The sequence below is a fragment of the Apiospora aurea genome, assembly GCF_038362705.1.
Source record: "Apiospora aurea strain CBS 24483 chromosome Unknown utg000004l_segment0_segment0, whole genome shotgun sequence".
NCBI lineage: Eukaryota > Fungi > Ascomycota > Sordariomycetes > Amphisphaeriales > Apiosporaceae > Apiospora > Apiospora aurea.
The window spans coordinates 5,483,688-5,509,636 of NW_027117391.1; the positions used below are offsets into that span (position 1 = coordinate 5,483,688).

The 25,949-nt window shown below is 55.6% G+C and overlaps 10 protein-coding genes across 10 annotated transcripts; 4 read left to right on the forward strand and 6 right to left on the reverse strand.

Annotated features, from left to right (window-relative positions):
* Positions 1–294: 294 nt before the first annotated feature.
* Positions 295–1,985, forward strand: PG986_006483 (uncharacterized protein; the record flags this gene model as incomplete). Its single annotated transcript, XM_066842705.1, has 2 exons — positions 295–567; positions 711–1,985. The coding sequence occupies 2 exons, from the start codon at positions 295–297 to the stop codon at positions 1,983–1,985; spliced, it is 1,548 nt and encodes a 515-aa protein (XP_066702567.1).
* Positions 1,986–2,618: 633 nt separating this feature from the next.
* On the forward strand, positions 2,619–3,350 carry PG986_006484 (S-adenosyl-L-methionine-dependent methyltransferase; the record flags this gene model as incomplete). Its single annotated transcript, XM_066842706.1, has 1 exon — positions 2,619–3,350. One exon carries the CDS (start codon positions 2,619–2,621, stop codon positions 3,348–3,350), a length of 732 nt encoding a protein of 243 aa, XP_066702568.1.
* A 1,553-nt stretch (positions 3,351–4,903) lies between these two features.
* On the forward strand, positions 4,904–5,727 carry PG986_006485 (glycosyl hydrolase family 61-domain-containing protein; the record flags this gene model as incomplete). Its single annotated transcript, XM_066842707.1, has 2 exons — positions 4,904–5,212; positions 5,287–5,727. 2 exons carry the CDS (start codon positions 4,904–4,906, stop codon positions 5,725–5,727), a joined length of 750 nt encoding a protein of 249 aa, XP_066702569.1.
* A 187-nt stretch (positions 5,728–5,914) lies between these two features.
* PG986_006486 (uncharacterized protein) lies at positions 5,915–7,171 on the reverse strand (the record flags this gene model as incomplete). Its single annotated transcript, XM_066842708.1, has 1 exon — positions 5,915–7,171. The coding sequence occupies one exon, from the start codon at positions 7,169–7,171 to the stop codon at positions 5,915–5,917; it is 1,257 nt and encodes a 418-aa protein (XP_066702570.1).
* Positions 7,172–10,263: 3,092 nt separating this feature from the next.
* Positions 10,264–12,440, reverse strand: PG986_006487 (Acyl-coenzyme A oxidase; the record flags this gene model as incomplete). The annotated part of the gene is made up of 2 exons (XM_066842709.1): positions 10,264–11,919; positions 11,988–12,440. 2 exons carry the CDS (start codon positions 12,438–12,440, stop codon positions 10,264–10,266), a joined length of 2,109 nt encoding a protein of 702 aa, XP_066702571.1.
* A 621-nt stretch (positions 12,441–13,061) lies between these two features.
* On the reverse strand, positions 13,062–14,608 carry PG986_006488 (FAD-dependent monooxygenase paxM; the record flags this gene model as incomplete). The annotated part of the gene is made up of 4 exons (XM_066842710.1): positions 13,062–13,782; positions 13,858–13,915; positions 13,981–14,222; positions 14,310–14,608. 4 exons carry the CDS (start codon positions 14,606–14,608, stop codon positions 13,062–13,064), a joined length of 1,320 nt encoding a protein of 439 aa, XP_066702572.1.
* Positions 14,609–17,501: 2,893 nt separating this feature from the next.
* On the reverse strand, positions 17,502–19,066 carry PG986_006489 (uncharacterized protein; the record flags this gene model as incomplete). The annotated part of the gene is made up of 2 exons (XM_066842711.1): positions 17,502–18,055; positions 18,127–19,066. The coding sequence occupies 2 exons, from the start codon at positions 19,064–19,066 to the stop codon at positions 17,502–17,504; spliced, it is 1,494 nt and encodes a 497-aa protein (XP_066702573.1).
* A 1,528-nt stretch (positions 19,067–20,594) lies between these two features.
* Positions 20,595–22,802, reverse strand: PG986_006490 (uncharacterized protein; the record flags this gene model as incomplete). Its single annotated transcript, XM_066842712.1, has 1 exon — positions 20,595–22,802. The coding sequence occupies one exon, from the start codon at positions 22,800–22,802 to the stop codon at positions 20,595–20,597; it is 2,208 nt and encodes a 735-aa protein (XP_066702574.1).
* Positions 22,803–23,315: 513 nt separating this feature from the next.
* On the reverse strand, positions 23,316–23,915 carry PG986_006491 (uncharacterized protein; the record flags this gene model as incomplete). Its single annotated transcript, XM_066842713.1, has 1 exon — positions 23,316–23,915. The coding sequence occupies one exon, from the start codon at positions 23,913–23,915 to the stop codon at positions 23,316–23,318; it is 600 nt and encodes a 199-aa protein (XP_066702575.1).
* A 386-nt stretch (positions 23,916–24,301) lies between these two features.
* On the forward strand, positions 24,302–25,931 carry PG986_006492 (uncharacterized protein; the record flags this gene model as incomplete). Its single annotated transcript, XM_066842714.1, has 2 exons — positions 24,302–24,930; positions 25,007–25,931. The coding sequence occupies 2 exons, from the start codon at positions 24,302–24,304 to the stop codon at positions 25,929–25,931; spliced, it is 1,554 nt and encodes a 517-aa protein (XP_066702576.1).
* Positions 25,932–25,949: the final 18 nt, after the last annotated feature.

The window sequence follows — 25,949 nt, forward strand, 5'->3', positions numbered from 1 at the left end:
TGTTACAGAAGCCATGTCAGGCTTTTGCCTTAGTCTTCTGATGGGGTGGCTTGTCAACACTCGAACCAACTGCCGTTCCCTGCTTTTGCATATTCGCTGTCCAATCGGAAGCAGCAAGTGGAAGTCGTCCGCGCCACAGGTCCTCCCGAAACACTCGAGCAACCGCGGGCGTAGCACTGCATCATTAAGGCTATGTGGTGACATTGCCGGTTGGGTGGCAGGATTCGGACTTTAAAGAGGCACTTGCGTAGTTATAACCTTCTCTACAACCAAACCGCCATTCTTCCAGTCGCAATGGAGCCTCTGATAGAGCAACCAACCAAGTCCACTACTGAAAGCAAACGAGAGACCCGGAAACACCGTCGCGCTTGCTCCCGTGAGTGCTCCCGGGCGGACTGGTGGCTAGAGATCGGAAGCTCTCTTTTCTCGGTACTATGCCTGCTGGGAATAGTGATCCTGCTCTCCCGCATACAGGACCAACCGCTCTCGTCGTGGTACTTGGCCGTGTCGCCCAACGCCTTCATCTCCGTCCTATCTACCGCGTCGAAAGCGTGCCTCATTCAACCGGTGTCCGAGTGCATCAGCCAGTTGAAATGGCTGCACCTTCTCGAATCTGAAAAGGCGGATAGGCATGCAAAGCCCTGAGCCACTTGATGATGTTGCCGAGAGCGATCGGGAGCTGACAGGCGTACAGACTGACAAAACTCCAGGAGTTCGATAATGCCAGCAGAGGACCACTGGGCTCGTTTCAATTCTTCTGCAAGAGGCCGACCAAGTCCTTGCTGCCGTACCTCGGATGTATCATATTCTTGGCGGCCATTGCGGCAGACTCTTTCGCACAGCAGATCCTCAGCTTCGAGACGAAGTTGATCGCCGCAAGCGGGGTGTTTTCCGAGCTCAGTACGTCACAGTTCGCCTACGAATGGGATTATGGTGCGATAGCTCAAATACAGAAGACTGTGAAGCTATCACTCTATGACGAACCTCATCTGCCAGATTTAACTTGTCCCGGATCCGTCTGCCGATATCCCTCGTTTTCGTCGATAGGCGTCACCAGCGAATGCAAAGATGTCACTGCACTCTCCGAGGGAAACTGCACTATACCAGCCGTGGACCCTCAGTACCCTGGCCATGAGCACTGCAACTTTACTACGCCCGGTGGCTTTCAACTCCAAGCGATCCAGCTCCATGTAGGCGACGATACGTCGTCACTGGATATGACGGGATCTTCTTCCGCAACAGAAAGCCCCAGACTTAACGAGGTGTTACTCGAATTTGGGATACTCCAGGTCCCGGTCACATCCCTCACGTTGAGAGACCGCACGCGAATCCACGAGTGCACGATCAAATTGTGCGCTATAGAGTATGCGGACTGGTACGTCACCCATGAAACGATCCACCCTGGCCTCATGCAAGCATACCCGATGAACAACATCACTCGGCTGGAGGATATGCTCCAGGGCGAAGACATGATGAGGTTCACCGTGCCGGACCCGGCGTTTTCCTACAACAGGACGTACGGCATGACCATCGACAACGTAGCAACACTTAACATGATCCTGGAGAAAAGCTTAATCTCCACGCTCCAAGGCCAAGTGCTCGACTCGCCCGCCACCCCTCTGTTCCAGAGCCCCGACGTCCCCGCGACGGTGGCGAATCTCTCCGCCGCCCTTTCCTACCGCATGCTTGGCGGGCCCAACGCAACCGTGACGGCCGTCCCAGTTCTGGACGACGTTCTCGTGATCACGGTGCGCTGGGCTTGGATCTCGCTGCCGGCCGGCCTGGTGGTGGCCGCGTGCCTGTTCCTCCTGGCCGTCATCTATCGGACCCGTCGCGCGGAGCACCTGGTCTGGAAGTCCTCGTTGACACCGCTCCTGCTGTCGCAAGAGCCCTATCCCGTGCTGCGGGCTGGTCAGCGGCCGCTCTGGACCCGGTCCTACCTGAAGGCGAGAACGGCGGTAATAGTAAACCATCTCACCAAGTGAGAGAGGCGTGGTCGTTGTTCGCTGTGGTCACCAGCTACATTGATCTGGGACTCATATTACAAACAAGTAACTATCGGGCCGCTTCAGCATGGCGGTATGCATACGCGGGCCAAAATAAGAAGCGGTTGAAAGCAAGGGGGCCTTGGCTCAAATAGGGGGTATATGAAGATCACGTTCTTGTCAGTCTTGTCAGTTGATTGCAGCTGGTCGTCAGCAGGACGGGCCAAATGCGAAGTAAGCACAGCCAATCTGTGAAGTCTATCTCCAGGTTGCGGGGCATCCGAAGTCATAAAGCATGCGAGCTGAAGGTTTGCTGCATCCTGCTAGTCGCTCAGGGTAAAGTCTAACATGTAATGATGCAACATTTCCAAGCCCTTGGGCCCTTTGAGTAGTTAAAATCAACGACACTTGAACTCAATCTTGATTATTTGCAAGTCGGTCAACATTGGCTTACACATTGCCCAGGGAACATAAGCGTCTCCAAAGACACGAATCCAGGCATCCGACAAGTACAACTCAGCATGCCGACCGAAAACATCAAGCCATCCCAATACGACGCCATTGGGGCACAGTATGAAGCCATCAAATCTCTCCCCATCATCAAAGAAGTAGAGACAGCCAATTTCCGCAAGTATGCTGTCGAGCTCCTCGCAAGCGGCAAATCAAGGGTCCTGGATCTCGCATGCGGCACCGGCTTCTACAGCGAGAAGCTGCTCGAGTGGGGGCGCCGCCTCGGTGACCGGCGTCGACATCAGCCCGAACATGATCGAGGTGGCGCGGGCCAAGGCGGAGCAGAGCGGCCAAGGCGCCGACGGACGCCTCCAGTACCAGGTCGGCGACGTCCTGGACCTCGGCATCATCGATGGCGGCGAGTACGACATGGTAACCGGGGTCTGGCTACTCAACTACGCCTCCTCGCGGGAGGAGCTGGCGCAGATGTACCGGGGAATCCGCGCCAACCTCAAGCCGAGCGGGCACTCCTTTGGCGTGGGCGAGGAACCCCAAGAAGACCTCGACGCGTTCGTGCGGCAGCGACGTCCCGTATTCGAAGGAAACCGGCGACTCTTCGGGCTCGAGACCGAATATACGGAGCGGCTCGCCTCGGGCGACGGCTACGTCATGGAGACGCGCGCCCATGTCGACCCGGCCTTCACCATGAAGACGTACCATCTCCGGAAGAGCATCATAATCGAAGCGGCGCGGGCGGCAGGTCTAAAGGGTCACTGCGAGATAAGGAGGATGAAGGTCCCGGAAGAGGTGTACGCGAAGGACAAGGACTACTGGGCGCTGTACGACAGTTTTACGCCCAAGTTCTCGACTATTTTTATTGCGGTGGAACCTACCGAGAGCATGCGACCGTTTTAGATACTCGCAAATGGCTGTTATTCGTCAACATACAATTTGCGAGCTATGTATGTCTCGATATCTTCTATGTGCGCCATCTGACAATTGAGCTGGATGAGACTTGCATGATGCAAGTCGAACTTGAGTCACGCCATAATTTTCTGCCAAGGCGAATGGGTGTTGTGAATGCATGCACTCTGAGCGAGTAAGGTGACTCTCGAAACGGTCATGTGTAGCCCTTAATCAAATCGCCGTGTTGAATGGATTGCTGTTACCCTATCATCACATCCCCGAAACAAAAGGCTGGATAGCGTGTCAATAATAGTAGAACCTCCCCAGTTCGTCTCAACTTGATGGCAAACCCAAGCGTTGATCATGGATCATTGATCGCCCGATCGTCGTCGGGGACTTGGAAATCTTCGGGCGCGACTCGAGTTGCCCTGCTCGCCCTGGCACCTGGTACATGCACCATGCATGAAAAAAAAACACTCCGAATCTGGGCGAACGCCAGGATATGCCATCTCACATATCGATCCTCCCTGCTGGGATCTGACAGCGTCGCATCCCGCCAAAACTACACTCCCCACCAGCCCAGCGCCCCATGCCCGTCTAATCAAATCCCCGAGAAAGACGTCCTCCGCTGCCAACGCTGTTTCATCACGTACCGTCCTGCGCCGTCCAAGCTCTCCTGCAATTTATCCGAGGTGCTGATATTAACCACGCTCCCACGCCGGCCGGCGATGAACGGGACAATTCAATGCCACGTATAGACAGGATGCAATAACATCACTGCGACTATATAATGCTACCATGGGTTCCAAACGACTGCAACATTCGAGGATGAACCTTTCGTCAATGGGTCATGCGCAGTCGGGTAAATCTCGAGAGCGGCTGGTAAAGCGATGGCGCTTCCAGACCGGCTGTCACGGAGATCGAGAACATTCTTCTCTGGGGTTGCCCGAGATATCGACACGGAAAGATGAAAGTAGTGGACAACGACTTGAGGACTTCTCAGAGGACGGGCGGTCCGAGATGGAACAAGACAGACGCGAGCGTGGTGACAACGCATCCATAAAACGGGCAATCTGGGGTCGCCAATCGGGCAAGATACACTCAATCATCGGCACTTGCTCACCGAGTCTCGCTAATCACAACCGGACAACACATTTCCCCTTTCTGAGTTCCTCGAGAGAAACAGAACCGAATTGGGGCGATGCTTGCCCGAATGGATGCGGAGTCAAGGATTGTAGGGATCACCGTCCATTTTTAGTGTTGCTGGTCTTGGCAGCATTGCAACTTGGGCCCCACGATCGGACGGTGTTGGGCTTGGCAATAAACGACATCGTATACCAAGCTGCAAGCGAAGCAATGGCGATGCTCATAGAGACATAAAGGTCCCAGTCTCGTCAGGTTGAAACTTACTTTCGTCCCTTCCCCATCTCATCCTACTTTCTGATCCCCCACAGACCTGTGATACCCTCACAGCTGCGCCACGCCATTCGTTCCTTCTTACCCCCTTTTTTACCTTCGCTACAAACGCCCCCAAGCTTTTACACATCTAATCACCACCCACCATGAAGAACCTCTCGGTCCTCGCCCTCGCGGCCCTGACGCCGGCCCTGACGCTGGCGCACTACCACTTCCCCCACCTCATCATCAACAACCAGGTGACGGGCGCGCACGAGTACGTGCGCGAGCACGACAACGGCTACATGCCCTCGTGGGACGACGGCCGCTTCCTCGGCAGCAACGACCTGCGCTGCAACAAGGGCTCCGAGAACCACCGCACCCAGCCCAAGACGGCCAAGGTCGTCGCCGGCAAGGACGTGGTGGGGTTCGCCACCAACGTCCAGGCCGAGATCCAGCACCCGGGGCCTCTTCAGGTACGTCTTTATCCTAACCCCTTTCTAACCCCTTCTGCTCGCATAGATGAAACGTTGCTGACAATACCCAACAGATCTACATGTCCAAAGCCCCCGGCGACGTCCGTGACTACGACGGCTCGGGCGAGTGGTTCAAGGTGTACCAGCTGGGCCACCGGGACGGCTCTACCGAGGACAAGGCGTGGCTGTCGTGGGGCCAGAAGCAGTTCACGTTCGCGCTGCCCGCCGAGATCCCCGCGGGCCAGTACCTGCTGCGCATCGAGCACATCGCCACGCACCAGCCCTACAAGGGCCGCGAGTTCTTCCTGCAGTGCGCCCACCTCCAGATCGAGAGCAGCTACACGGGCGCCCAGCCCGCCAACACGTTCAGGATCCCCGGCGTCTACAAGCGCGACCAGGCCTTCTTCCAGTACGACAGCTGGGCCAAGCCGCAGCCCGAGACGTGCCCCATGCCGGGCCCGGCGATGTGGCCGAACAACAACAACTTTAACAAGATGCTTTGGGAGAACATGTGATCACGAGAAGATGGGCTTGGCTTAGGAAGGCAAGGCGTGGCATGGCAATGGAAAGTACGTAGAAAGGAAACGCAATACTTCATTGAATACTAGTTCTTAAGTCATCAAGTTGTAAAGTCATCGCAGAGAACTCATTGCAGAGAACACAAAGCCCATATCCCGTAACGTCAATCCGTGCTGCCCGTTCTTAGAACAACGTACCAACTTGACTCTTCGATCGAACCTCTACCGCCTTGATGAAAGGCTCAGCCTTGCCCTTGCTTGTACTGACACATCCGCTCATCTCCAGGTATGCCTCCTTGAATGTGATCCACAGCTGCTGATCTTTAGTTTCCTTCGCACCGGGTCGTGGGTAGTAGGGATCGTTCCAGTAGAACCCGTCGACAAGCTGCTTCAAGCCCGCAGCAGTGCCGGGAAACCTCTTGCATTGATTGAAGTCAAGCAACCAAAGTCGAACCGCTCGGTGAGTAAAGTCAAGCCCCTGGCCAATGAATCTTGCGCCGTCCTTGCCTCTAGCACGGTATTCGGCAGCTCGAGCAGCAGGCTTGATCATGGGAGTACTTCCCAGGACAAACTCAACGTCGTTCGCATCAACGCCCACCTTCCAGTGAAGAAACGCCAGAGTACGGCCCATTGTGTCAGCATACATCTTCGTGTCGAGGCGAAGATACTCCATCTCGTTGACAGAGAGTTCGAAGTTCCGGAGCTTGAAGTTTGGGCTCTCAGTTCGCTGAATACGTCTACCCAGGTAGACTCGCACAAGACAGTCTTTGTTCTTCGGCTCCGCAAGTTCTCGCTGCTTGGCAGCTCCGTCGCGTATCTTTTGGGGAGCGAACTGGGTCCAGATTGCCTCACGAACAGGCTCTGGCAGAGGAAGGATACGAGAGGAGAGCAGCCCATAGCTCTTGGGGGTGTTGGCTGGGAGATACTGAAGATAGGAGTTCCAGAATTGATCGTTCGATGGGTGAATCCATTCGCCAAATGCAGGAATGTTGACCTCAGGTCGGAGGGAGATCTCAAGATCACTGAATGCTTCCTCAATCTCCTTGTGAATGCAGCAATCCTCAAAGAGTTCGTTCACCTTGCCATCATTGGGCATCTTCAGAACATACTGAGTACCAGTCATGGCATATACAGTACCGCATTGGCCCTTGCCAACTTCACGAGCAGCACGAAGAACAAGCTCGCCATCATGTGCAGCTTGGTTGCGTGCAGCTTGCGAAGATGATGTCGAGATGTATGACTTGGTCGAGAGCATACGCGACAAAACCTGCTCAGGACCGTACTTCTTGAGGCTGGTTTCATCCAAGAATGTCAGGCCCGACAAGTCGCCAGCAACCCGAAGCGATCGTGCCACCATCTCACGAAGAGAGTTCGTAACCGAAGTTACTGAAGCTGTGGAAGCCTCGCTCTCATTCTCAGCACGACGACTGGAGCTGGCCATTGTGTCTGACTTGTCGAAGAGGATACTGTGACTGAACTTGTTAGTACTTCTGACAAGAAGTGGTATCATTGACGACAGCGAACTTACAGTTGAGGGGCCGGAGTAGTCGAAACAAGATGGAAATGCCTCCTTGGGATATTTTGTGCTTGAAGGAAATTTGGCAGTCGAAGAAGAGAATGTGGGTGAAGAAGAACGGGTGGTTGGAGGAGGGTTCGTGGTTGAAGGAAGAACTGTGACAGAAAAGATTATTTTATGTGCCGGGAGTGCAATTGAATGTAAGGTCTTCGGAGTGCCAGCTAGTAATTAATAGAAATACTGAGTCACTTGGATTCATGGAGGTTTTCAGTCACTCAAGTCACCGGAGAAAGGGTTCAGACGAAGGGTACTAAACATTCACGCGTGGCCGACCAGATGGGCGTTGAATCATATCAAAAGCAGGAGCCTAGTTTTGAGGAAACCTAAACAGTTCCTAGGTTCTGAGCTACTTCTAATTGAATATGTCCCGTCAATTCATCCGAGGCCTTCGAATATATATATTTTTTTTGGCAATTGAGAACGAAGAGGTTGCTACCTATCGCTACGTTTGTGGCCAAAAAGGGGTAAGTTTGGCCAGTGCTAGAACGTCGTGCAATATGGCCTGCTGGCACAACAAAAGATGAGACCAGTCTGACAACTTCCCGCTTCAGGCAAGATTGAACCATCGTTTGATCTTAATGGTCTTTGACTTTGGTAATAACACCGACTTGTAGGGCGGCTGCGATCCAGCGACTTCTTTAATGAGTCAACGAAAACGGGCCGGCATAGATATTGTATAAAATTCCATCCAGTAACTGTCATATTCCAATGACATAGTTCCTCAATAATTCCAAAAATGCGTTCCGTTGCCCCACTGCCATGCACAATGGTGCAATCTTCTGTTCCTTGGGGATGGTTCCGGAGTTCAGGGCACATGATAGTGCTATTTCAGAGACTACGGCCGAGGAATTCTGCAATATGCCACTTGGGCATGTCATCTGAACGTATTATCTCGTCTGATAGTGCATTGAGGGGTCGCCATGCGCCGGCATGAACTTTTATTGACCCATCTCGGATTGGGGGACGGAGGGGGACGAATTCCATCGTTCCAGACACTTGCACTGGGATCCGAGAGCTAATGTAACCTCTAAGACTCTCAGCTTCCACGGTATAGCTGGGGCGCGGTTCAACGGATAAATAGAAATAACTTGGGGGTATCGTGAATGTGGGTGATTGGGATTCTGGACATGGCCTCAGGGTGTGGGTAAGCAGTTGGGCACAACTGGTCGCGTCACCTTGTTTCTTTTGGAGAGACTATATGCTCTCTTACGTAGAGAATAATATCGTTATTGATTTTACCATCAATGGTACTATGGTTGCTATCAAAGGGCGCTGGTAACCTTCAATATTGCGACCTGGAGCCTGGATACTGGAGGATTATCTAGATGCCACGACGAAGTTCCAAGTAATGTCGCAGGGTTCACCAAAAGAATACTGTTCTAATAGCTTGGGTTGGCAAGCTGCCCAACCAAAGTGAGTGGAGGGGTAGGCTCAGGGATGTGGGAAGAAGTGCCGGTAGATATCAAGTAGCAAGCTGAAGAGAATAGCTCGGAGGATCTATTTGTGTCTGGTATTGAGGGGGGTAGGATAGACCCAGTACGTTTGCAACAAAAGGGTTGCCGCACGTCGTTCAACGGAAAGAGCAGTCAGTGATGCAATCTGATTACTCTTGGTATCTTGATTTTGTTTGTAATAGGCCCAACAAGAATCACTACTCATGTTAAAGGGGGAGCGGGAGATGGATTTGATTGAAGGGCGAGTTCTTGCGCACTTGGAAGATCCAGACTGGCAGCATATCTTCGATGAAATTTACAGCCGACTATGAAGCTTGCGGTAGGTCCAATATATCCACACGTTTGCAGCTCCCGAGATGCATAGGGTGAATGAGGTGCTGACGTCCCGATGAATATATCTCGAGGCAATATGGGGCTGGAAGCTGTGCTTGAATTAAATCAATGGCTCAACTTCTCAGAACACCACTTTTCATGCCAGGGACGTACCATCTACTGTTGCCTGTCTGGGCACAGTTTTCTCGACACACCTGTTCGATATCCATTCACAGCAAAAGCCGATGTCATAGGACAAGTCTCGGCCTCCTGGCGAGGCTTTGGCCAATGGCTACCCAGTCAGATTTGCTCGGATTCTTGCAGAAGCCAAAGTTCCGCAGGAGAACATGCTCCCGCATGTTTTTGATAAGTTATGTAAGCAACAAAATACATGTCAAAGCACAAACCGAACTAAACGATGCATACTCGAACTCTGGAAAAGCTAGCGACAGTGTCGACGAGGGGGAAAGGGGCTGGAGTCGGCGCGAGAAAGGGGTGCCGGTGGTAATTCGCTAGCAGGTGACGGGTGTTGGCGTACAGGGCCGTACCCCCCGCTACGATTTACTGGCAGGACGGAGAAGCAAAGCGCTGGAGTGTTGCTGGTGTTTGAAGTTTTGAGGTGCAAGTTGTGGAAGTTGAAGAGATTGATGGATGGATGAGAGGATCATCATTGGGGACTTGAAGAAGAATTCCCGGCCTGATATACCCGTTGGCAGATGAGTGTAGAGACGATCAAACGCTAGACACGGCATGACCATTGTTAACGTCCCGTGAGGCTACCAATGGTGATGCCAATCATGATGACAGAGACGGTGTTCCACTGGACGTTGAATATCAATCGCCCTGTTTACTCAGCCAAGTGAGCGGAGTAAGCGAACAATTGGTTTTCATGTGGAATGGAAGTATAGCTGTTACCTCGCTCAGGAGGCGTTTTCGCAGTAGGGGACCCGGCTGCCAACCCCGCTACAGCGCACGCCACGCTGGTGGACAGCAGTCTCGTACCGCTTCATAGTCTACCACGAAGCAACAAGAACATCATAATGGCGAAGAAGAGCTCTATTAATCTCTATCTCTAATGTCGTAGTCGCCTACGACATGTATCCCGGGATGCCCATCTACACTCTACTTCTACTTCCACGCGACAAACCCAACCCCTCAGTCGAAATCTAACATGCCAAACAGGCGAACCGCTCAAAGCTTACTCGAGATCCCCGCCTCGCCCCGGAACAGCACCTTGCTATGCGGGTTCGAATCAAACACCACATCATTAAGCGGATTCAACTCGCTCGCCCGATGAAACATATCCTCATACACCCTTCCATCGTACCGCCCCAAGCTAGAGTCGAGCTGCCAATCCGGGAACTTCCACACATCCACCAGCCGCACCGCATGCGGCCGAATCTCCGCGAGCAGCGCCATGACCGCGCGGCGCGCCAGCGAAATCTGCCGCGCCGTCGTCGCCGCGGCCGCGAAGAACTCGTCCGCCTCGCGCTCGACGAGCGTGTGCAGCGCGAACAGCCGGAACAGCTTGTGCAGGACCGCGACGCCCTGCCGGTCGAGCGAGTTCTCGAGCGCCTGGGCCTGTTCCTGGTCGAAGAGGGCGTCGTAAAAGGACTTGACGACCATGTACTGCGCGTGCGCGGTGCTCAACCTGTAAAAGTCGACGAGCAGCGAGTTCCACGACTGCTTCTCGACGTCGCGCCGCTGGAGGGCCTCGAAGGTCATGTGGGCCACGCGCCAGGCGTACGCGGCCACGAGGTCCGAGTCCGAGGCCAGGATGTCGTAGGCGGCGCCCGTGGTGTCGCGGCGGGCGAGGTACGTCTTGAGGATGCGCGTCGTGTCGTTGTCGCCGGCCTTGCCCGAGATGACGGCACGGGCCGACTTGAGGAGGTACCGGCACACTTGCTGCGTCAGCATGTAGTTGTCGCCCTCCCAGGTCAGCGTCGGCAGGTAGTCGGCGTAGTAGGAGCCGATGCCCGAGAAGGAGCTGTAGCCGTGGCCGCCGCAGGCGCGGCGGCATGTCTCAAGGCCCTCGCCGGCGACGGTGCTGCCGTACGCCTTGAGGGCACATGATGTGGCGTGCAGATCAGCCAGAAGATCTGTGCCAGGGTTGAGCTCCTCGGGGCCCGGGCGTCGACGGGCGTCCAATTGGCCGTCAGAAGCAGCCGACATGCGCTTCTGGTTCTCCTGGTACAGGCGGATCATGCTCTGGCCCGTGAAGTGCAGGGCGTAAGTGGCGGCCAGCAGCGGCAGCAGGCGGTACTGCACCATGGTGTAGTTGAGCACCTGGTTCTCGCCGACAGCGTCCTTGGCCGCGTCAAGATCCTGGAACTGGCGGCGGACAGCGCAGTAGCGCGTGGCGATCGTGACGCCGCGCGCCAGCGTCGAGCCGGACTGCAGCACGATGTTGCTGCGGACCCAGGTCAGGGTGCCGTAGATAAGCGACGGGTTGGCGGGCCGCTGGTATTTGCCCGTCTCCGGGTCGACGCGGGAGAAGCGGGCGAGCATGTTAACGTGGGGGATCTTGAGCTGGTTGAGCAGCAGGAAGCCGTTGTCCATGGTGTTGAAGCCGAACTTGGGGCCGATGTCGCCGACGTGCACGTCGGGCAGGACCTCGTGCGTCTTCATGTCGCGGATCTGCACGAGGAAGGGGTGGGGGCCGTAGTGCTTGCCGTTAATGAGGAGCTGGGCCATGACGACGGCGTGGTTGGCCGTCTTGCCGAGGGTGCCGATCCACCACTTGGAGGCCGTGAGGGTGGGCGAGTGGAGGATGAAGGTCTTGTCCGCCTGGTTCCACGTGGCCGTCGTCTCCAGGCCGCGGACGTTGGAGCCGTGTCCCAGCTCGGTCTGATTGAATTGGTCACGGTAAGTAAAAGGGCCAATTGACTAGGAGATGGCTAGGCTGCAGCACGTACCTGGGCGTAGCAGCCAATGATCTCGTAGTTCTCGGCCTTCTTGAGGAACAGCTTCTGCTGCTCGGGCGTGCCCTGCTCGCGCAGCGTGATGAGAAACATGGTATCGTGCAGCCGGTACGGCGTCACCTCGGTGATCAGCTCATTGGCGCAGAGGTGATCCTCCGGCGACCACTTGTGCTGGACGGCGAGCTGCGTGAGGCGCTTGGCCTTGCCCAGCGAGGCCTTGATGCGGGCGTCGCGGCCCTGGAAGTAGTTCTGCGACTTGTCGAAGACGGGGTCGGCGGTGAGCACCTTGAGGATGCGCTCGCGCTGGTCCAGGGCCTCCTTGGTGAACATGTACTCGGCCAGCTGGTCGACGTCGATGTTGCTGGCGGCGCGCTCCTTGGCGAGCAGGTCGCCCCCGTGGGGAGAGGCGGGGGCCAGCTTCTTGACCCATTGCGGATTGGGCGGCATGATTGCGGAGAGAGCTGGTGGTGTGTCTGGATAGATGCAGTAGGTAGATAACGCTCAATTGATAAGACAGTGCAGAAAGAGAATGGTCTAGATATTGTACAAGAACGATCGCTGGATGCAACAATTGATTAATGGATGGATGGGTGCTCGCTTTCCAGTCAATACAGCAAGCAAACAAAGCCACACAGCCGAATGATTGACGACGCTATTTCGGCTCCAGGATGGGATGGATTTTGAGCCAGCCGAGGCCTTCTTCGGTAGTGTCCCATGTGTCCATGTGTCCCAATGTTCTAGCGAGTCCATCTTTTCGCCCCACTGGCAGGCTGGGAGGAAACTGGAGTAAACTGGGCATGGGCGACTGACTTAAAGTCGGCAACTCTCAGCTGAGCGCGACTCATGATCGTGACGCTCCGTCATTTCCACTTGTCTCAGGCCGCGCTTATGTATGATTCATCAAGCCGATCCAACAAGTGCCGATCCACTTCTGCCTTCCCGCGCTCTCCCCCAGAAAACAAAAAGGGCGGTCTCGACCGTCAATCAATCAGTGCCCCTGACTATCACATGTGAAATAAAATAATGGGAAATCAATCGTCGTCGGGTTGACTTCTCAGTCGACTCGTTTCACTGCTCCTTCTTGCCCTCGACGGCGTCGGGATGGGGCAGCCAGTCGAAAACGGGCGCGCTGCCGTTGAAGTCCGAGAACACGCGGACCTTGAACCCGACCGGCAGCAGCCCGTACACCCACCGCACCACCCACGCCCACCAGCTGTGCATCGTCTCGAACCGCGTCGCGTAGTAGGACGCGTTCATCGCGTACGCCGCACGGGGCCGCTGCTGCCGCTCGTACGCCTTCATCACTTTCGCTAGTTCTTCCGACGTCGGCTGCCGCGGCTGCACCGCCTTGCTGGTCCGCCGCAGCAGCGGCACCAGCTCGTTCATCAGGTAGCACACGCCGTCGACGGCCGCGTTGCCGCCCAGGCCCAGCGTCGCCGTCGTCTTGTGCACGGCGTCGCCGACGAGCGCGACGCGGCCGCCGGGGCTGCTCCAGGGCAGGTCCACCACCCCTTCCTCGAGCGGCACCATGATGGTCGCGGTGCGGCTGCGGTACAGGTCGCCGAACGTGGACTCGGCGCAGCAGTGCACGTCGGCGCACTCCGAGATGGCCTCCTCGATGTCGCTGTCCGAGTAGGTCCGCTTCCCCGACTCGGGCAGCGGCTTCTTCTCCAGCGGCACGTACATGGCCCAGAAGATCTTGCCCGGGATCGAGGCGCAGGCCAGGCCGCCGACGCCGGGGTGGATCGTGTGGTTTGTGGAGCCTTCGGCCATGAGGAGCTTCTCCTTGCTGCGCAGTGTGTCAGCTAGTTGGGGGCCGTAGTAGCCCAGCCATTGGCACTTCACACACTGTTTGTTGACTTACTTATCTACATGGTGATTGAACGAAGTCCCGATCAAAACCCGGAAAGTCGTCTCGAATTCTGATCATAACCATGTTAGCATTCGCTTTCTTATCCAGCAGCGAGATCCAAATCATTAAACGCACGTTTGGTGGTATCGACGGTCGGGTGCATCATCCCGCGGATGGCGCTGTGGATGCCGTCCGCGCCGACGAGCAGGCTGCCCTGGATGCGGTTGCCCTTGTCCGTCGTCACGGTCACGCCGTGGGGCCCCTCCTCGTAGCCGACGATGCCCTCGCGCGAACGCAGCTTGGACTGGTCCGTGATGCCGTCGCGCAGGGCGCGGAGGTACCGGCTGCGCTCAATCATGATCAACGGCCGCTTTCCCCTGTAGGTGCCAATCCATCGTGTCATTAGCATTCATTTCCTTCACTCTCGTTAATCTCCCAGTGAAACGTTTTAGGACATGACCTACTTCTCGCCAATAAGATGCCCCTCGTTCGTCCGGCTCACCAGGCCGCCCCGGCCGTCGAAGTGCTCCCGGATGTTGAAGGGGATGGCGGGCGGCAGGTAGTTCTTGGACACGCCCAGCTGGTCGTGGACGACGGTGGTGCAGGGCAGGATCAGCAGCGCGAAGCCGAGCTCGGGCGCGATGTCGCGCTTCTCCAGCAGCACGTAGTCGACGCCGGCCTTCTCCAGGGCGTTGGCCAGGGTCAGGCCCGCGACGCTGCCGCCCGCGATGATGACCTTGAAGTCCGACAGTGGCTCCGACATGGTGAGCATTATTGGCGGTATTATGGATCGTTGGGGGTTTCGATATTCTGTCGGCTGTCTACACACGCTGGCTATGGTCCGGTTTACTCAAGGGCAACCGAAGAGTGGACTGTCGCCAAAGCAGTGGGCAGATGTTCGTCTTTTGATCTTTTTACATTTCCAGTTTTTCCCACCGGGAAAACATACGATGGAGCCATGGAGCCCCCTTTGCAGAGCGTCGACTCCATTTCCAAGGGTCTGGATCGACCTGAGCCTAATCTCCAGCAAATCAGCCCATCGATCTGCATGAAATAACGGGTTTCATGGGCAGTGTTCGGTGTCCTGATTTCCCTCTAAAAATTGCGATGCGACGCGAGCGGAATTCCTGCGCTTTTCTGCACCAAAGCAGCCCACAGCGGGCCGTGCAGGTGGTTGAGGCTCCTTTTCCAGGGGTCAATCGGCCCAGCTCCCCCCAGTTAGTGCCGGGCGCAGTACCCAAAACCTGGGTTGTCTCCCGTTGCAGGCCCGTCTTTCAGCCGCGAAACGTGGCACTGGAGCTCAATGATTAAAAAGTGTTCGATTAAGAACACGGGGTTTGGGATTGGTGCTGGTGGTGATTTGTAAGTCTCGACCGTTACTCTGTCCCTCGTCGTCCTCGTTATTCGTATCTGAGCAAATTGTCCCAAGAGGGCAAGTCGGCAGTGAGGAAGACGAATCAGAGCGCAGTTTTTCTTTACAGGCGCCGGGGTTCCTTGCTCAGCCCCAGTGAAAAGGGTCGACCCCGCTGCAGAAGACCTGCATTGCTCGCTAGCATTTAACCTAACACGTCGGAGGTGTATCGCTTCGCTGGCAGTCAAGCATTTATCCAAGGCAGACCCAGTTGATGCACCGGTGGACCGCATATGTTTCATGGTTATAGAAAGATGCTAGAACTAGTAGAATAGATAATAATGAGTAACAGAATGGGAAAGGCAACTACACTGGACGAATAGAGCGTTGTCTGTTTGCTATCCCCGATGGGACATTACGGTTAATAAAACCCTCTACTGAACCCACTGCAGTTGAGCCCCCACCAGTTGCCGGCTGCTTCAACCGGCACCAGAAATGCCATTTGGGGCCAAGTATCACCAAAATCAAATCCCATCTCTTCCAACCTGACAGAAGTTTCCACGTAGTGTATTGACGCGGCTTGACACCATATTTCAATGGCAATAGAAATTCGATCCATAACCCGTAATACATATTGACCAACTTCTCCCTTGCCATCCACATCCAGCCGATGCCTCCCTATCCTTTGCCCCATCCCGATTCCCATCGACCAAGCTTCAGAGCGCCCGCGGACTCCATCTCATTGCTCCTGCGCCGGCTATTGCCTCGCTTGAATGCGAGTGACAGGCAGATGTCCTTCACCCTTTTCGTTTTCTACTTCCCGCAATGCCGTGTCAATGATGCCATCCGATGAGGATCTCCGCCACAGGGTGCGTGGCTGACCTTCTACCTTCCAGCCCCATGATGACATGTCCTCGGTGTTGCGTGCCTTGTGTGACTCGTGCCGGCTCGCAAATCGGCGTCTTCGAAAGCCCGTATGTCGATACCGCCTCCTAGGCTAGCCGATGCTTTTGTGTGCTCGTCTACGGCGCGGTCCTTCCTTCGCTCACGGTCCACCTTCTTCCTGGCGAGATGGCGGTACGTGTTTGATCGTTGCGGTTCCTGGCGCTCCGGCGGGGAGTGACGCGGTGTCCGCTCCATAGTCACACATACCGATGCCTCACTGATATCGCTTGTCGACTGTTCTGAGCCTCTTCCACTAGGCGTACTGGCCGTATTTGAAATGCCGAATGATGTCGCGGGAATTGCGAACTACGTGTCGATCGTCTCGCGATTACTCGATACCCATGCTTGCCGATTCGGTTCCCAAGTCACTCGGCGGCGGTGCTGTCATCAGCTGAGGTTATGCAGACAGCTCAAGGTCATTGCATCCCGAACGACGACAACGACAAAGCCTGGTGCTAGTGCCTCAAATCCAGAGCGATAACCGGCTTCCTAAGAACAGGGGTCCAACTCCGGGGAACGTGTGCTGATACCTACCGATACAGAAAAGATGATGGTCCAGGGTTCAATCGAAACGGAGGGAGAAGATACGGCCGGGCTCCATGGAGAGTGCCGGGGGTAGTTGCGGAAGCACTTTGACGTCTGTACGCATCTGCCGGTGGTGTTCACAGGGGGAAGGGTCCGATTGAAATAGCCACTCGTTCACGTCCGTCAACCAATCAGCACCATGTACAAAAAGACCAAAGAACCTTGGGATTTGGGAACTATCATTGGGATGCAACTGGATGTAATTGGCATGCCAAATGCCGAAGGTTTCAACAGTGTGTACAAGAGCGCGCCATGATGTGTATGTAGTAAGATGCAGTTCGAGTGACGAGACTCGGCAAAAAGAGACTGATGCCTCCAACTACTAATAGCCAATTATCCCCCGCTTTTCCTCTGGACGTTGGTGGTACGACCCGGACTCTGAGCAGTTGCAAGTCACGAGAGGTCATGCGAGCAGACCACACCCAGGCCACGCCCCGCGTCACTCAATTACCCGGTGACCAAAACTGCTCCATTCTGAATGCCGAGATCTTCCGTATCCATCCCGAGTTATTCCAGTTGCCAGCATGTGAGGCATAGTAGATGCAGATGCAACTGCTTCGCATTAGACAGAGTGATGGACGGAAGCATCCGTGAAGCAGGGGAGCAATCACGCGGGGGTTGCGCCAGGGGTGGGAAACTGGAGCCGATCCCGGGGATCAGCGCGGGAATCCGGAGTTCGGTATTCCAGGATACCAGAATCAAGTCAAGCATGCTTCATACCGCCGTTCGTCGTGGGACTGGGCTCGATGTAACAGTATTGCACATGCATGTATAACTAATCGTTATCATTATCATCTAAGGAGCTACGGATTCGTCCTTTCAAATCCGCCAAAAAGCCCCGGGCTGTGTCGTCGACGTAGTCGGCCATGTACCTCTCCATGTGCTGCCCTATGTTGTTCCGGACCCAGCCCTCCATATAATCCTGCACCGTGCTCTGCCAGTCGTCCAGCTCCTGGCGCATCTCGGGCAGCTGCTCCTGGACTGTGTTGCTCATCTCCTGCGCCAGCTCATCGACGTCGGCACCCATGGTCTCGAGGGTCTCGGCCATGGCTTCTTGCCGGCTCTCGAGACCGGCATGGCCCTCCTCTAAGTCCCCGTTCTGGCGGCGAAGCAGGCCCATCTCAGCACGCAGTTGTTCCATTCCGGTTTCCAGAGCCTCGATCCGACGCCGGTAGTGGTCGTGGTCGGTGGCTTGTGCAACCAAGTCGGGTGGCTTCGAGCCAAACCCATGTTCGGACAATTCCCGTGGCCCTCTTCTCTTCATGGGGCGTCGGTTATACTGCGGAGTATTCTCACCGTCACTGCTCCAGCAACGTTTGCTGCCAAGTTCTGGGAAAGCCCCTGAGTTAGTGGTAAAACTTGGCGAACGTAGAGGTGATTGAAATGAGGAAGCTACTAACCCTTGACGTCACGCGGCGTCATTTGAGGCCGTGATTCTTGTTCGACTCGACGGTAACCCGGTGGCGTCGCGACGGCAACTGTGGCAGCATCTGTCTCAGATGCCGTGGATTCTTGAGACGATGGCAGCGGCGAACTGCGTCGTATTTTGTTGTCGTCTTGGTTGTACTGCGGCGGTACGTCGTCGTAGCTAGGAGGGGCAGTAGCAGCAGCGATGGTGCCTACGGTGGCTTCGGCCGGGAGGGATGGAGGTAGGGATATCGAACTGGATCGGTCATCATCTTCCTCTTCTTCTTTTTCGTCTTGATCGTGGCCTTGGATCCTGAATAAGGTACCCCCGTTGCCATTGTACAGGTTGCGCAAATCTGTTAGAGCCGTCGATTGTTGGTAGGCCTGGTAGAAGACGCGCCATGTCTTATTCGGGAGGGCTTCTCGTGGCATGTAGAGAGAACAGGCCGGGGCGGTGGCTAGCGACGCGATGGACGCGAAGGTGCGGCGTGCGTCGGCGTCGTATTCGTCGAGGGCGAAGCCGGCCGGCGTGATGACGTCGCCGTGGCCGCGAAGACTGAACTGGAGTCGCGTAAAGGATTTGCGACCTCCGAGGTGAGCGCGGACGACGTCGTAGCAGGACGGGTGGGTAGCGACATTTTTACTGTCGCAGTTGGACCGAGCAAGCGACGAGATGACGGCGGGGGTGAACTGCAGGTAGAGGATCGTTTCGGCGGTGAGATTCAATCGCAATCGGAACACGAGGGCCGTGGGTGGCAGACATTCGACGTGGAACTGGACCGAGCATCCGAGCTCGAGGGTGTTTTTGGTGGCGATGGCTGTGCCGTGCACATCTTCGCAGACAGCGACTACTAGGTGTGTGAAGCGTGTCGTCGTCACCTGGGACCCCAAGTCATGGTCTGGGGGATTGTTGGCGTTGGCGTTGGCCGGCATTGTCGTCTCTTGTATCCGCTCGACGTTTCGCCTGGGCTAGTAATCAGTCATTTCCAAAGGGCAATACATACGGGCGAAGATGATGATTCGACGCAATGCCGATGTCGTGCAATGCCGATGCCGTCCTACCTCGTTCCGTGTCTATTATCGGTGCGAAGGTGCTGGATTGCAAGCTGCCAGGGGTAGTAGCTTGACTGGGGACGTGGGTGACCTATCTGTCCGTGACTGACGAGGGCGAACCCTCCAGCGACTTGAGACAAGTTCCAACGTGATCCCAATCCTACGCCGGCAACATTACAAAACACCTTCGCTGGAAATATAGAGAAGGAGACGGGGCAGAGGCAACAGGAGCATTTGCGAAAGGCGAAGAATTAGGGGAGATTGTAAAACGATGAAAGAAGAAAGACGAAAGCTGAAATGTAGTAAAGTGTAGTTGGAAAATGAATGTGGAGAAGATGGAATTGCAAGGACGGAACTGAGAGGGAAGAAAAGGCTTAAGTAAAATGGGCTGGTAGGAAAGCCAAAAGGCTCCACAATTGAGAGCCTTAAATCTGGGGTGTGGCAGTGCAACAATCAGCCATTGTGGGGGTAGTTTAGCGCCAGCCACACTTGGGTGGTTGGTGACCAGTCACATCTACGCTCACAATCAATTGCAAATTGCTTGCTCATCACCGTGAATTATATAGGCTGCTTTTCCCTCTCACTGGTCACTGTCAAGCTGCTACGTAACCGGTCCTCCGTAAGTCCGTCCCGAATAGTACTGTGACCTGTTACTGCCTGTCCGTCTGTCTGTCTTGAAGCCCAGTAGATCGGAGGCTGACTCCATGGAAGCGATGCTGCGAGTGGGAATGGGAATTGTTGGACTGGGATGATTCTGTTCAATGGACCTAGGGTAGTAGGGGACCAGCCAGCGGATAATTCCGACCTTAGCACTGCTAACCGCTTAGGTCGCTTTGGTGGACCTTGTCGGCGCTGGACGTAATGTCTTCTACACGGGATCTGCTGGATGCAGAAAATCAACGGTTTCAAAGGCCTTCACTAAGTGGTATTTTATGGCCTCGAAGCCAACTGCTATCAGTGTGCCAACACGCACCAGTGAAAACGTCGACGCCGCATCAATAGCACTCCTAGGAAACTACCTGGAAACTCTCCAGCCCCCTGATTCAACCAGAAAGGGGGCATCTCGTATTCGAATCTGTCATGCAGGGCTGGATCAAAATTTACACTTGATACAAGCGAGTGTCGAAATAGGCTTGCAGTATGTTAGGGGAGCCGCCGATTTTTTTCATGTATGGTTTGTGGCTGCATGAGTTGAAGCAAAGAAATGGGCACTGTCCAATGCGCATTGCACTTTTCTTGATTCAGTAAAGTTCTCGTGATGTTTGTAGAAGGCTGGACGTTCCAGGTAAAGTGACGTTTTCCTGTAACGTATCGAGAGTCGCAGGAGCCTTCAATCAGGTCATGATAACGTGTGGTCAATATGCCGTTGCTTTCCCAGCACCCATCGTACACCGTACATTCTCCTCCTCTATTTCATCAACGTAAACACCTTCGATTCCGACGACCGCTTCGGCACCTCCTTCCGCTTAATCTCCATCCGCGGCGCAGCCTTTCCCTCGCTGGCCTTTCCCTCAATCTCCTTCTCCATCTTCTCAGCCTCGGCCTCGGGCAATGTTTCTCCCTCTTTCTTCTCCATCTCCTCCTCGGTCTTCTTCTTCTTCTCCTGTTCCCGGCGGAAGGTCCTCATCTGCTGCTCAACCACTTGGGTGTCGATGCCCTCAATGCCCACCTTCTGCAGAATGGAGCCAATGAGGAAGCGGTATTGGGTATGGCCGTCGACCAGGTCCGAGACGTCGACGTTCTCGACACCCTGTACGTCGCGGACCGTCTGTAGCCCGGCTACACCGTACTGCAAGCTGCTGGTCCGGTACAGGTAGCCGAGGAGGTAGTCCTTGGTGGAGTAGACGTTGACGATACGGCCAGGGACTACGGAGCGGATGCGGCGCCAAGACACCGTGTCTGACGGCACGGGCGCGCCAATGAGGCAGACCGACTCCACGAGACCAAACGCGTTGCGGTTAGCCAGCTCATTCAAGCACGCATAGATGACCCTGGAGCCCATCGAGTACCCGATGAGCGTAACCGGTCTCTCACCCTGCACCTTGTGAATCAAGGCATCTGCCAAGACCGCTCCGGCCTTGTCACTCCGCGATTTGGCCACGCTGAAGGGGTTATCAATGACTCTGGAGGCCTTGGCCAGACCGTACGGCAGCGTGAGGGCAGACGCGAGGGCGGCGAAGATGGTGCGGCTGATGATTTCCTTCTTGGCCCAACCCCAGGCATAGCTGGCCACGTAGCTCGTCAGCGCATTGCCAAGGTTCATCATTGTTTCCAGCTCATATCGTAGTGCGAAAGCCTCGGTTCTGCTGGCAAGGAAGACCTTCCACGGGTCCACTACCTCAGACTCCAACAGCAACCAGCCGGAAATGCCGATGGCGACACGCAGATGCCGCGTGTCGCTATCTTTGCCCTTGCCGCCAGGGTGGACCGGTAGAAAGGCGAAATCCTCAACCTGCTTGGCGTACTCGTCGACCATTTGGCCCGTCATCTTGCCACCGTAAGCGCCGAACAGTACACCCACGAGCGGTGCTGACCCTGCCAGCGCACCCAAGTAGCCCGCCGTAGCCGTGGCGCCGAGCCCCAAACCTCCCATGACGGTACCCACGCCAGCAGCCAGGAAAGGCGCCGCAAGCCCTCCAGTCACGCCGATGAGAACGGCACCGGCCGCTGCGCCAAGACCGACCTTCCACTTGCGGGACTTCGAGTTCTTGTCGACCCGTGCTTCTTTCTGTTCGTCGGCATCCATGTGCTTGGCGGCCTCGAGCAGACCTTTGGCGACCGATCCTTCATCCTCGGCCAAGATCCGCGGCGGGACAGCCAGGGCGCTTGCGAGCCGCAGCATCAGGACGCGCGACTCGGACTGGTAGGTTTCAAGGCTGAGGAAGAGTAGGAGCAGGGAATGGAGCACCAGGACGCGGTGCGCATCGTCGAAGTCGCGCAACGGCGTCGCCGGAGGAGGGTACATCTTCTGCAACTGAGCCAAGCCGCCGTCATCGTCATGCAGGGCGCCGGCGCCGGCGGCGTTTCCCGAAGGGTTGGTGGATTGCGGTTGTCCATCCTCGCGGCGGCGCAACTCCTCGTTCTTGGCTTTCTTCATGTCAGGGTTTTCATCGTCAGACGTTTGGTTGACAATCTCGCCGACGCGCTCGAGAACGCCGTCGCGCCATTGGTCGAAATGCGCCATCGACGACTTCTTCAATGCGACGAAGTCATCCTTGGCCAGGGCTTTGGTGAGCTGCTCGCGTCGCTTCTGCGCTTGCTTCTGGGCCTTTTCTTCGGCGCTGTCTTCTTTTCCAGCAGCGGTTTCTTCGTCGGCAGATTTCTGCTCAGCGGGCTGATCCGCGGCCTTCTCGGCGCTGACATTGAGCTCGCTCTGGGATTGAGCCGACATCTCCAACTTGGTCGGGTCCGCTTCGGTCACATGGCCCGCGTCGAAGTTGTTGACGAGCTGCTGGCGCATGGCCTCGACGCACTCGACCACGAGGAGCAACAGGCTCGCTCTGTCCTCGCGCGTGGAGAGGATGGTGGTCAGCGACTGCTCTTCCTTGGCCTTCTCATCATGGTGGTCCTGACCATCGTGCAGACCACCAGCGAACTTTTTGATTCCGGACAACATCTTTCTGGCTGCTTCTGTATCTGAAATCACAGACGGCAAGATTGATCAGGGAGAAAGTTGAAAAGACATCGCACTCGCACAAGGCATCCCACGTAATCAATCAGTGACGTTGGCGTTGGGAGAGCTAACGCGGGTGGCTGTGTGGGGCTACGTCATCGGCTTATCGATAAGGCACGTTCCTCCCTTTGTACACTGTTCGGCCCCTTTTCACCCCTTTTGATTGATTCGACAAGCGAATGCGAATGCCGAAATAAGATCTTGCCACCCAAACTGCAATGATTGATGGGATACGTTCCTCCAGCACAAATCTAGCGACTATGGCACGGGCCGTTATTCGTCAGGGAAGATCCGGATGCGGTTTCCAGTCCAGCACCGCCCTGGTCTATCCAGGCCCTGCCGGCCTGTGCTGGTATTACTCTAATTCAGAAGATGGAATAAAATGTGTCCGCGCAACTAGCTTGAGCGACCAGCCAAACTGAATCGCCTTATGGGATAGCTCTCAAACGATCAACCTCAGCAGATAGAGAGCTCATGCCCAACCCCCTTCAGCAAGTCGGAGACCTGCTTGATGATGAATGCCTTCTGGCCGTCATCTAGCTGCGGACGTACAAGCACCGACAAGGCTTGCGGCGAGAGCATCGTCTTCCGCACGAAGGTGACTAGCACCGGAATACTGCCGCCGCGTCCAACAATACTACCGGCTCCTGTCCCAGCAAGAGGCATCTCTCCGAACCCGACGATTTCCCACCTGGTGGTAACCCATTTCAACCAGCCTGTCCCTCGCCAATCATAGACTCGTCCTGGTTCTCCCGCTACAAAATGGCTGATGCCGCTCGTGGATGATGTCTTGTTGGCATCGCTGCACCACGTCGTCTTCTCGTTGAACTGGTGGCCTTCGGTGGCATTGTCGAGAGTGGAGTAGGTTATGGCCATGGAGTGTTTATGATCCTGCCACATGCTGCTCGTGCTGGCAATCATATTCCAGCCGGGGCCGGTGATGGCCCCGAGGACGGAATGGGGTGTTCGTATATACGAGGTTCCATCGCCGGAGGTGGTTGGAGACCCAAGAAGTACAGGGGCATGAGGCTGAAATGGAGGGAAGGGCGAATCCATTCTGTACCAACGGCGACAGTCTTTTGAATGTTGGCTTCTGGGTTTCGAAAATCTGGCGAAACAACGAGAAGATGGGGAATGATCGACTCCGATTTGCAAAACGGCCGGGATGGATGGTGCTATTCTCCACCAGAAACCGGCCCCCTGCTCCAACAGCAATTGTGACAACCGGCTTGTTGGATACTTGCTTTCTTCAGTTCCCAAAAACGGATGCAAGGGATACAATCATGCTACAATGTCACATTTCGGGAAGGTTGGTCGAGCCAACCCAACAGCAGGGCCCCCCGCATCGAAGGGCAGTCACTTTAACTTTTGTTCGTTGCGCATTTGCTGCCAAACTCTTTCCATGAGACCATCACAGTGTACACTTATTCCGAATTCTGAAAATGGCCACTGGTTTTACGTTGGTTCTTGGTTTCTTGGGCGCGGCCTCTGCGTTCTTCGCCATCCTACTGCGGCTCACCCAGCATCCCAAGGAGCCGCAGGTGATCGCCAAGACGATCCCGTTCATAAGCCCGCTGTTCGGCTTCGTTCACGGCATGCAGAACTTCCTAGTAAGCCTGAGGGACCGATATAACCTGCCAATCTACACCATGCGCATGCCCGGCCAGCGCGTGTACGTGGTCAACTCCCTCTCTCTCATCCCCCAGGTTCAGAAACAGATCAAGACGATCGCTTTCGCACCCATTGAGGTCCAAGCCGCGGACGCGGTAATGGGTGTCGGCCCGGCGGGAAACGCCGTCATTGGATCGGAACGCATGTTCGAACACGACTCCTATCTCTCCACCTTCGTGCCATCGACGCAGCCGGCCCTCTCGCCTGGCCCAGGCCTCGATTCCCTCAACGGCGCAGCAATCCGGCAAATATACAATGCGATGAAGACGGTCGCCGAAAGCGGACCGACAACGATCGAGCTGTTTGCATGGGTCCGCCATGAGTTTTTCATGGCGACGACCGAAGCTATCTATGGGCCAAAGAATCCATTTCGCGATCCTAAGCTCGAGCAGGCATGGTAGTAAGGAAAATTTCCCAGGGATCGCCGACATAGCATTTTGTTTGGGCAAAGCTGACACCAGATCCACCAAAATTAGCGATTTCGAGCCATCTATCATCGTTCACATGCTCAAAGCGTGGCCGAGCCTGTTGGCCCGCAAAGGCCTCCACGCTCGCGAACAGCTCCTCATCCCGGCTTTCGAACGATACTTTGCCGAAAACGGGCACCTCCAAGGCTCGGTCCTCGTTCAGTGCCGATACAAGCACAACACGGGCCACGGTCTGCGTGGCCGAGACCTCGCGGCGACCGAGGTCGGGCAGATGGTCGCTTCCCTCGCCAACAGTATCCCGGCCGTGTTCTGGCTGGTCTACCACATCTTTTCCGACCCCGCTGTGCTTAGCGGGTGCAGAGAAGAGGCCGAACAGCTAGTGCAAGCCGATGGCGATGTTGACTTGGCCAAAGTCAAAACGGCATGCCCTGTTCTGCTCTCCACCTGGCAGGAGACGCTCCGCTACATACACATTGGCATCGCCGCCCGCGTGGTCATGGAAGACGTCATTCTCGACAATCAATATCTCTTGAAGAAGGGCGCCACCGTGATGTACGTGGCCCCGGTGCAGCATACCGATCCCTCGCTTTGGGCGCCGACCGTGGGAATTTTCAACCATCGACGGTTTCTCCGGACCCCTGGCGCCAAACGTGCACACAACCCTGCCGCGTTTCGAGCCTTCGGCGGTGGATCGGTGCTTTGCCCCGGACGCCACTTTGTCACCACCGAGGCCATGTCGTTCGCGACGCTGATGTTGCTCCGGTTTGACGTGAAGCCTGCAGCAAGAGGCGGCAAGTGGGTGAACCCACGCAAGTCTGTTCCCATGACTACATTGGTGCCGACCCCCAAAGACGCGGTACAGGTTCGGATCACGCCAAAGGAAAACCAAGAATACCATGCGCGCTTTTCCGCCTCTAAGAAGGGTTTTGATCTGGTGGCAGAGGATATCACGGCAGGAAACAGTGCAGTATGAAGATCATTAAGGGGACAT